The 11,056-nt window shown below is 34.9% G+C and overlaps 2 protein-coding genes across 20 annotated transcripts in view; both read left to right on the forward strand.

Moving 5' to 3' along the window:
- Positions 1 to 4,632, forward strand: part of LOC126972633 (dedicator of cytokinesis protein 9-like) — a 62,879-nt gene extending 58,247 nt beyond the window's left edge. For all 18 annotated transcript variants that reach the window (XM_050819484.1, XM_050819486.1, XM_050819487.1 and 15 more), the window contains 3 exons: positions 468 to 633; positions 1,567 to 1,692; positions 2,322 to 4,632. In XM_050819484.1, coding sequence (XP_050675441.1) covers positions 468 to 633; positions 1,567 to 1,692; positions 2,322 to 2,535 — 506 coding nt within the window. In that variant the 3' untranslated portion in view covers positions 2,536 to 4,632. The remainder of the gene's footprint in view (positions 1 to 467; positions 634 to 1,566; positions 1,693 to 2,321) is intronic.
- Positions 4,633 to 6,977: 2,345 nt separating this feature from the next.
- On the forward strand, positions 6,978 to 9,659 carry LOC126972651 (uncharacterized). Of its 2 annotated transcripts, XM_050819534.1 has the most exons (3): positions 6,978 to 7,506; positions 8,726 to 8,940; positions 9,061 to 9,659. In XM_050819534.1, the coding sequence occupies exons 1-3, from the start codon at positions 7,202 to 7,204 to the stop codon at positions 9,612 to 9,614; spliced, it is 1,074 nt and encodes a 357-aa protein (XP_050675491.1). In that variant the 5' UTR covers positions 6,978 to 7,201; the 3' UTR covers positions 9,615 to 9,659. The 2 variants fall into 2 exon arrangements, with proteins under 2 accessions (XP_050675491.1, XP_050675490.1); XM_050819533.1 differs by having other exon boundaries at positions 6,980 to 7,506; positions 8,726 to 9,659.
- The last annotated feature ends 1,397 nt before the right edge of the window (positions 9,660 to 11,056 follow it).

Here is an 11,056-nt window from a genome sequence, read left to right on the forward strand (position 1 = left end):
TTCTTTTATTATGAACTAGTTGACCCGACAGACGTTGTTCTGTATATAATAAATAAAATAATGTTTTTTATTAATTTGTCAATAATATATCATAACATCAAGAATTATTTCGTAAAATATGCTCCCTGTTGTTGTATTGAAATTGTTTTACAGAAGAACTGTCAAACCGTGCGTCAATAAATTCTCTCATAGAAAATATGTCCATACAAAACAAATATCGGATGACGGGGGACACATCAAAGGAAAAACAAAATTGTTTGTTATTACAATATTTCATTCCGAACACTTTCATATTTATTCACCTTTTAAACCATCCCTGGACTTCCACAATTAATTCAAGACCAAAATTAGCCAAATCGGTCCAGCCGTTCTCGAGTTTTAGCGAGACTTACGAACAGCTATTCATTTTTATATATATAGATTGTCTTATCTTTTCTTTTTAATCAAATTAATCTTGACAATTACAGCCGAAAGTTGGTTCCCATACGTGAAGCGACGCATTCCGGTAACCGAGTGTCAGGTGGAGGAGAAGAGTCCCATAGAGGTCGCCGTCTCCGAAATGGAGTCGCAAGTCGCGGAACTCAACGAAATTGTGCACGCCAAGGCACCCGATATAAAGAAACTACAGTTGAGGTTTGTAAGCTTGTGACAATATCAATTCACTTAATTTTGTGGAGTAATTATGTATGTGAACCTGCATTCTTACTCGTGTAAGGCATTAACTATTCGACGTTTGACTGCTTTTGTTACATGTAATTGAAACGATTTGTAAAACGATGGTGTAAATGTTGATTTTAAAGAATGGCAATTAGTTTCTTGCCACTTTTTCTAGTTAATGTTCAACCTTTTACGAAGTGACGGTAAATTTAATAATAAAAGTAAATTTTTGACATTCATAAGTGTCATTTCCGTGACCTACATGAATAAAGTGATTTCTTTCTTTCAATTCTTGCATATCATTTTAAGACCGTGAGTCTATTGTAACGGTGTGTTCAGTTGGTTCGATTATAGTTGAATGATTATTGTTTCTCAAAATAAAAGAAATTTGAATTGGATTCGAATGAACACATTCAGGCGGTCCAAATAATATCGGTTGATGGAGCTATGTCAATGGAAAGTGAAGAATTCAGGGAATTAAATATTTTTTGACGTTTTACGAGTAATAAAGAACCAAACACAAAACGCAACACGTTACGAGTAGATTGAAGTCTAAAAGTTCACACTTTTGACGTGTCGAATTTGAAGAGAGTGAAGCGATACTAGTTACAAGTTGTCAAACCTTTGTTGAATCGATTTTTACTTCGATTTTATTGAAAATCTGTTCGGACAATTTTAATCGAATGCGATTTAGTATGATATCAACTTAATCGAACAGTGTGATCACATTCTAACTGAATATTATGTTAATTATTATTACAAAGCAGCCAGAATGCAAGCGATTTCAAAGAGGGTTTATGCGTGATATGAGAAAATCTAGTTTTGGTGTGCTCAACCCGTTTGGATATTTGAGGTCTCTCATTCCATAGTTAACCAACAATAAGTTATGAGATTGTATTTTAATTATAGATTGCAGGGTAGCGTGTACGTGCAAGTGAACGCGGGCCCGATTGCGTATGCGAACGCATTCTTGGACTCGACCCTTGCGCCCATGTACCCCGACGATCTGGTCGACAAACTGAAAGCCACCTTTAAGTAAGTAAATTTTCCTTTTTAAGGTTAAAGTACCTAGTTGGTCTGGTGTATATAGAAAGTTATTGGGATGGGCTGTTTGAAAGAAGTTGACGGAGTGAAAGATATGAAGCTTCGTGCAAGAATGAGAGGATGTCTGGAAGGATAAGACTTGGTAAAATGTGTTTTCCCAACTCCCATGTTCGAAATCTTTAGAGCTTTCTAGATATCACTCGAACAAATTAAATTTGTAACCAAAATTTCAACTCTCAAGTAGTGGCTCCATCTACAGAATTTACCTTACAGTTGATAACCCGCTCAACCCCAATAACTGAGAGTTAAACAAAATATACCAAAATTTAGTTCCGTTAATGCAAGATGACTTATTTTTTATTAAATTATTATAATTTACTTCTTTTGACTCCCATATATTAGCGCTTCAATAATTTTTGAATAAACATCGTATAAACTTAAGTTTATAATTAACATAAATTTGTACGATGCTTCCTTAATTTTTAAATAATGTGGGTCCATTCTCGCCATCCTCCTTTACAACCGTTAATTCACGCAATAAACATATTGAACAGATGAAAGTTATTGCTGCAATATTTTCGGCTATGAATTACGATGTCACACAATAAATTGTTCCACAGGGAATTTCTAACAGTGTGTTATGCGGCCTTACAACTGAACGCCAGACTCATCAGCTCGGACCAGGTGTCGTACCAGGAGGCGCTGGAAGCTAACTACTACAAGCTGAGTAACTCGCTGAGCGCCATCCTGGGCCAGCCGCTCCACGACATCCTGGTGAACGGGAACCTCAGCACTACGGTCACCGGTGTGGAACTGGACTGCAGCAACGCCTAGCGCCTGACGATAGATTCCGTTTTGAGGCCTGTGACACTCATCAACATCGGTTGAGGTTTAACGGGAAGTTCTCTAGTTGTTGTTAAGTCATAACTTTTTGATTGCATATTTAATGCCACACTACGGTTGTTTCCCGAGAGGGGTTAGCCGCCTTAACTGCGAAACTGCTCGAGATGCACACATCACGATTATAAGCCGCAAAACCACCCGCGATTTCCACAGTTTGAACATGGATACAATATTGGGATTCTGGGATAAACTTTCGTACTCTAAGTTTCACGATCGATTTGAAGACTCCAACTCAGAAATGGTTGAAGCAAAAAGCAATCATATATGATACTAGCTGACTTAACAGACGTTGTTCTCTAGATAATAAAAAAAAATACTGTTTTATAGGAATTCGCCAATAATATTTCAAAAAATCAAGAATTATTTCGTAAAAAATGCTCCCTGTTGTTATAATGAAATTGTTTCACAGCGGAACTGTCAAACCGTGCGTCAATAAATTATCTCAAAGAAAATATGTCCATACAAAACAAATATTGAAAATAAAAATAATTATGGATCCCAAATAGAAATAAAAAGTATCCTATCTCTCAAGTTGGACTAAACTGCAGTCAATGAAGTAATCCCCATTTAAATCCGTTCATTAGGAGTTCATCGCGGACAAACAACGTGTCACAATCGTGAACTTATAATGTCAAAAAAAACTCGGTTGATGATATAATTTGAATATCGCGCAATTCTTCTCGACGGTCGGCCGAATACTAGACAAAAAACCGACTTCGGTTAACGCATAGTGCGTGTATCACTAAGTTGTATGAATTACAAATATTGCGGCGGTTTTTATTGCGACATTTCACGGTTCTATAATCGGTCAAGGGAAAAAGCCACTGCGGTGTAACCGTAGTGCAACCTAGGCCTAAGCCGAAGTTCTTCCTATCATAATGTATTTGAAGGATATAAAACATTTTGAGAGCTAAAGCCACTCATGGCTACAGCTGCTTTACAGTGTCGTTTGAATTGGGCAATAAATTCTTATAATACCTCAATTAATCGTATTTATCGAAACTGTATTTGAATATATATCGACACCGAAAAAGCAAACAAAGCTGTCAATCACTTAGTCATTTAAGAAGACTAAACCGACAAATTAAATTGAGGCCATGAATAACATAGTGGCCATACATACAGATTTAACATCATTTAGCTTATGAATTCTAGATTAAATTAATCTTTTTGGTAGAACTAGAGGGAGGTTAATGATTTTTAAATTATAATAATAAAAAATTACTTTAGTACTGACTAGTTTCTACCAAAATTATAAATTTAACTCATACAAAAATATGGACCATGTGCACCGCCAATATATAACACGTCCAATTAATTGCTAAGCCAAACTCAATATATGACAGTCTGGAGAGATTTGTATCAAAACAATATCATTATTTCACGAAAATAGTATATTTTCCCCGTTTTGGAACTGAATTAGCTATGTTTGTCAAGGTCAGAGTTATAAGTTATAGCATTATTACTTATTTTATTGATGCTTTTCGCAGAAGCGTGTATCGTATCATAAATGGTATAAACAGCAGTGACTCAGAAAACAAAGACTGTTATTGTGATGTACAAGTTGGTGACACAACATTATTTGAATGTTATGTTGTGTTGTCTGTGAAGCCAAAGACTTGATCTGTCTATATTATCTACGGTAAACCAGTATCTCAATTAGTCATATTAATAATGTTTTATATTATATTCCCCGCGCGTTGGAACGGTAACAGTCTTGTCATAGTAACTTTTACATGAGTTTAATTGCTGATTTTTGATGTATCTGTCTGGACATGACGTTATGATGACGTCACTAAGATGGCTGCCTTTCTCCTTCTTATCGTGCGGGGATTAATGTTTTGGATATTGATTATAGAATATCAATACATTTATTTCGTCTCTAAATCAGGCCCACAATAATGTATCACCAATACAAATCATAAATAAAGCCAAATATATTAATAATTTAAAATATGAACAATATTATTATAACATAGAACAATGCATTATAGTGCTCCTTATTTATGATATATATATATATATATATCATAAATATATATATATCATATATATATATATATATATATATATATATATTAATAAACCCGTAGCTTCTGTAATTTTTAAGAAAATAGTTTTGTTCTAGCCAATTATGTTATAGAAATCTCTTTTGACATATAAATAACTATTATTGTTTAATATATATAATATGAATGTGTAATTAATGTGATTTGTCATGGAAGAATAATAAGAGCATTAATATTTAATTAATAAAAAAAAAAAAAATTGTTATTGGGGCAAGACATTAGTCTAAAGGACTTTCCTAAGAGCAACACCTGATTTCTATCGTATACATGCATCTGTGTATTTGAAACACATTATCAATTATCTATAGATTTTATATAGATAATATTTGTGTAAATTTGTTTAATGCAGAAGCAACTGTCAATTGAAATAACACATCTATTAGTCATATGATGAATTTGTCACATTTGTTGTAAAACGAAGGTATGTCTAAATACGGTTGTAAATAATTTCTTGAATCTGTATTTGAATTCCTGCAACGTTGAGTAGTCCTGACCACCTATATTTCTATGTATGTACCAGTGTGTTGAATAATTCATTAATATTGCCATTAAAATGTCGTGTAGATTATTTTTAAATTATATACAATAATTATATAATTAATAAGCAACGATGGATGAATGAACAAGCCAGAACGGCTACGAATGATATTTTGTGTCATAAATGTCGCGAAACTATCGAGTCGATTTTTTATAAAAATGACAGCAGTCGCACAAAATGACAATGTCAAATGCCATGACAATTTTTACACGTATTATCGTTGTCTTTAGCTCTTCTGTCAAATGGCATCTTGTGTGAAGGACAATGTAAAGTACTTATTACACGCCGATGCTTGATTGAGACTTTATAGGACCTTTTTTCTCATTAGCCGCCAAAGTTACTTGCACGCGTGGTTATTGGTGAAAGAATTAGGACATTTTATACATACGGCTCGAAAGTGAGAACGCGTTATTGGCAATACTCTTCCCTCACGCTAATAATATTTACTTTTGAAATAATTAAGTACCGCTGTAGTACTGTCAGCGTGAATATTGGGAGTCGGCCATGCCTTTCTGGTAATACCTGAAGTTAATAGTTATTTGGAACCTCGATCTAACGACTTGTAGACTTAAATATGATCACAATAAAGCGACAGTAGTTATAACTAGTTTTACAATTTTATGTATGTTTTGTTTTTATAACCAAAAAGTAATATTATTTATTAATGAGAGACAAGCTAATTTTCTCGTCGCAACGATATAAGTTATAGACAGAAACAAATACATTTTTTTTATAACTACCTACCTAATTATTGCAGTAGTTTTCTACGTAGTCCTTACTCAAGTGTGAACACATAATGATATCAGAACTATTTATATTATGTTATAAGTGATCGCCGCACAGAAAATGTCATTTTCACCATCATTTGAAGTTTAACATTAGGGCCCAAAGGGACCTACAGTGTTAATGTTATATTTAATTGTAATTGGCTAAAATTCAAGTGACGATATCATTACCTCGAATATAGGATCGTAAATTTTATACTTTTATACTGCTTCAGCAGAAATAAAAATAATAATTTAATGATTTGTTCATTGAAAATTAGATGCATTAGATACCAATTTTCATGTTTTGTTTGTTTTATTTTCGTTGTTTTTTTATTTGTAATTGCGTATTTTATACATTACGTAATAGTAATATATTCTATGTATTGTTTTTAATTTTAATACACAAAGCTCATTCCATAACTACAGTGTGTGGCACAAATGAAGATTAAGCTAATTTATGTAACTAAATAAATTTAGTAAAATATATCTTTACCTATACGTAAAGACATGCCCTAGTAATTACCCCCAACGCACCTGGCGCAGAGGTTTATTTATAGCTTAAAACATTAAGTTGCAAGTTTATAAAATCTCAAACTAGGCAGAAAAATATACTTATAATTAAAGCAGTCTTTAGTGCGACAGAGAGCACGATATAGGTAAGACCGCTCACCCACGCGCCACGTGCGTTATAAAAGGTCGCAAAAAAAGCAACGGAGTCGTTGAAACATAAATGAAGTTGGTGACAGAAATTTGCGTCGCACTGGATCCGCTGTCGGTAATAATCTGAGTTTGTAGTCACAACTAACTTGCTTATTTTGTAATGAATGTATTTTATATAATAAAATAAATATACACCTATATATATATATATATATACATATATACGCAGTGCATACTGGATAATTAATTTTCCAACGCAGCTTTATAAAAGTTGCACAGTTACATGTTAACCTCCAAGCTCGGATGTATTTCCTATAAAAATCAATTTTAATAAAAGTCTAAAAAAATCTAAAGGCCTACGCAGACCGGGACGGCAAGGCAAGGGATTTTGCCGTGAGTCAGCGCACACTGGCCGCTTAGATACCGCGGCATTCCAGCACTTTGCCACGGCATGCCACGGCGTGCCGCGGCACGACAAAGCACGCCTCAGCGACTCCTGCTGCCTGATACACTTTTAGTCTTCAGTTGCGTTTGATCGAGTGTTGGTGTGCCTCAGTTTTAAAATGGTAGATTGGGATTTGGTGTTGATATCGATTATTGCAGATGAAGAAGAAGGTGCACAGGCTAATAATAGGGATAGAAGAAGATTTTGGGTTGATAATTTATGGAAAGAAAGGGAATCAAAGGGTGAATTCAATAATTTATTTAATGATTTAAAATACGACGTGCAAAAATTTTATGACTATCATAGAATGGATTATGAGAAATTTCAAGCACTGTTGAATATATGTCGACCATATATCGAAAAACAGAGGACCAATTTTCGCAACCCCATTGAAGCCGATCAGAGATTATCCTTGTGTTTGAGGTGGGTAGTTAAATGATTGTATAAGTTTTATTTTTTCTTCTTTTATTAAATTAAAAAAAAAAAACAATATTTTTTGCCAAGTACAATCATGTATTGTAGACACATAATAACGATTTTCAAGTTTTTGCACTGATAAACCTTCTCACTGATAATCCCTGGATCTTTATTTGTTTTTACTTAATTTAGAGTACCTACTAGTTTAGATTAGTTTCGTATTCACAAACTGCAGTTTTGTAGCCAGACAGTGAAGCAGCTTCATAGCCAGGGCCAGAGGCGGTACCATAAACAGACCGTGAAACAGCTTCATAACCAGAGCCTGAGGCAGTTCCATAGCCAGACCCCGAAGCAGCTTCATAACCAGAGCCTGAGGCGGTTCCATAGCCAGACCCCGAAGCAGCTTCATAACCAGAGCCTGAGGTGGTTTCATAGCTAGAGACATCTTCAGATGTTGGAGCTGGAGTTCCCTCTATGTATTTTAATTCGGCGTCAGTTACCACATTAAATATTTGTCTCTTTATTTGGACCTGCACTCTTTCTGGTAGTTTTTTTACTGTGGCAGCCATTGTTTGAAAGAACGAATCAATGGGGTCCACCTCCTTTTTCGATTCAATGTATTTATTTAGTATTTCAGCAGTTGTTGTAGGTTCTGGTCTTATTAAGGAATGGTGTGAATCATTGGTCATTCGCGAAACTGAACGTTCATCATTATCATTGACAGCGGATTCTGCGAAAGAAGTCTGCGTATCCTCTGAAGAGGAGTCCAGATTCGAGGTTTGTTTTCTGTGCTGAATGAATTTTTTCAAAAACTCCAGCTCTTTTTCAAACTTGATAGGGCGTCGCTTTGTGTACGGGTCACCACTCTTTGTTTTTCTGTTATTCAGAGCTTTCCTAAAATTATTACGTATATTACCCCATATTTTCTGGCATTCTTCACCTAAAACAAAACATAAGCAGGTAAAATGGTATAGAAACAGAATAAGTAGGTAATGGGAAAAGGCCTTAGATAGTGACTAGGTTAGCACCAGCTGTGTTTATGGGATTATATTGAGCTAATCTTTTTCTAAGTAGAAATTACCACTGGCATTACGGTGACGGAAAAATATCATGAGGAATTCATAATTATATATAAATACGTAAACTGTATTATTTAATTGACTTTGTTTAACTGTGCCCTGTCTTTCACTCTGCCTCACTTACCCCTAATTATATTATCTTTCAGATTTTTGATCACGGGAAGTAGCTTCAAGTCTCTAGGTTACAGCTATCGCATGGGGTTTAGTACAGTGCGCTCTATCGTACATGAAACTTGCCGAGTCATTTGGAATGCCCTAAGACCTAGTGTTATGCCAAAACCAACAAGGGAAAAATGGACGCGAATCGCGATGGAATTTGATGAAAAATGGAATTTCCCGAACTGCATCGGTGCAATAGATGGTAAACATTTCAAGATAAAAGCACCTCGCAATAGTGGAAGTCTCTACATAAACTATAAAAAGTTTTTCAGTATCGTACTACTAGCGGTTGTGGATGCAAATTATAAATTTGTGATTGCAGATGTAGGATCATATGGACGAAATAGTGATGGAGGTATAATGCAAAACTCAATATTTGGAAAAAAATTGACTTCTAATGCCCTCGATATTCCCCCAAAAAAACGTTTACCGAGGACAGATCTTGAGTTGCCGTATGTTTTTGTAGCAGACGAGGCTTTTCCGTTAACCACAAACATTATGAGACCATTTAGTGGCGATCGATTGACAGATGAAGCAATGAAAATATACAATTATCGTTTGAGTAGAGCCAGGCGTATCGTCGAAAATGCATTTGGTATACTTCAAGAACGTTTCGAATTATGTCAAAAAGGAATTCAGGTTCAACCAAAATATGTTGATAATATCATTTTAGCATGTACTTGCTTACACAATTTCATCATAGGTGGTACAAGCACAGAAAGCCAAAATATAGCAAGTGTAAGCATTAATTTAGAAAACGATAATAATATGAACAATGCATTAGATGGTATGACAGTACGGGAGATGTTTAAAGATTACTTTAGGTCTGATGAGGGCTCTATTCCATGGCAAAACGATATTGTAAATAGACATTAATACTGTGTTAAATCTTAAAATATAATTATAGTGCAAAAATATTTACTTACCTGTTTTATTCATTTCTATTCCAATTCTTTTCCACGCATTGTTCTTCATTTGAGTGTTCATATAATGTTTTGATGACATATTATATAAATAATCATAGTCTTGAACTAAAGTTATTAATTTTTCCTCCATGTTGGAATAAAAAACGTAAAAAACTGGTCTCCGAAAAAATCACGTAGCACAGTCGTCAAAGACGCGGGCGCAAATGGATGGTCAATATTGGTGTGCATTCCCCGCTTCTCTACTCCCGCCGCCGCACCCCGCAGTATATCACTACGAGCGCCGGAGTCCGTGGCATGCCGTTGCCTACCGCAGTATGCCACGGCATCCCGCCACGGGAGCCTGTGGCGCGTGTTGCGATAAAATCCCTTTCAATGCCACGGCATCATTTTAAAGCATAGCAATTTATGTCGTATTTCTGTACCAGTACGGTTGAATGTCCATTAGTAAAAATTAAAATCCCTTGCCTTGCCGTCCCGGTCTGCGTAGGCCCTAACGCACATAACTATGCCAATGCGAGATGTAATGTAACTGCGAGGCTGATACAAAAATGATTCAAGACACGACTCCTCTGTTGCTATCGCGACTGCTCTAATAGTTTGATCTACTTTTACCTATATAAATATATATTATATTGTATTCTTAGATAATGTTATACGTCCAATTGCACTATTACAACTGTGAACACATCGTAAAATATCGTGGCGAACTGTTAGCCTCTATTTTCAGCTACGCTCGCTCGTTAAAACAAAGTGACGTATAGCGAGTGTAAGACGTAACTTTAGTGTGCATCACTAAAGTAATAAACCTGGCCTGTTTTCATGCGTCGCCTAACAGTAAGAGACTATCTAGATGTATAGATTATCTAAGTTTTTATTCATATAAATGAGTCAGTAGGTACATATCTCTTTATGCTTCTTTGTATATCACTATCGATGTATTACTTTAGTATAAAGGAGAACAACCACTTTGTATGGGGCATTGGTACTGAACTAAAATACTTTGTACATCAACAAAACATATGCTTCTTACAACCCTTACTGTTTTAGTATACTTAGAGTTTTTATTAGACATTCTCAGACAGTTCATGAGATATCATAGTTTTTATATTTCATGAAAGCTGCTCTATTAACACTTGCAGATTTTGTTTTTATAGAAAATAATTATAAAATAAGCTATATTTTGGAAGATTAAGACCAAATAAATGTCTAAAGGTGAAACCACAATATTCTTTGAATAAGCATGTTGAAACAGTCTGACCCCGGAGTATACTCCCACAGTATGCATTCTCAATTCTTTCCACAGAAGAGTGACCACGAAAGGTAATAGAAGAGTTAACTGTTACAATCATTTCAATTACTAACTCTATCTCATTTAACTTGTACCAATTTGGT

Source organism: Leptidea sinapis, chromosome 27, assembly GCF_905404315.1.
Source record: "Leptidea sinapis chromosome 27, ilLepSina1.1, whole genome shotgun sequence".
Lineage (NCBI taxonomy): Eukaryota > Metazoa > Arthropoda > Insecta > Lepidoptera > Pieridae > Leptidea > Leptidea sinapis.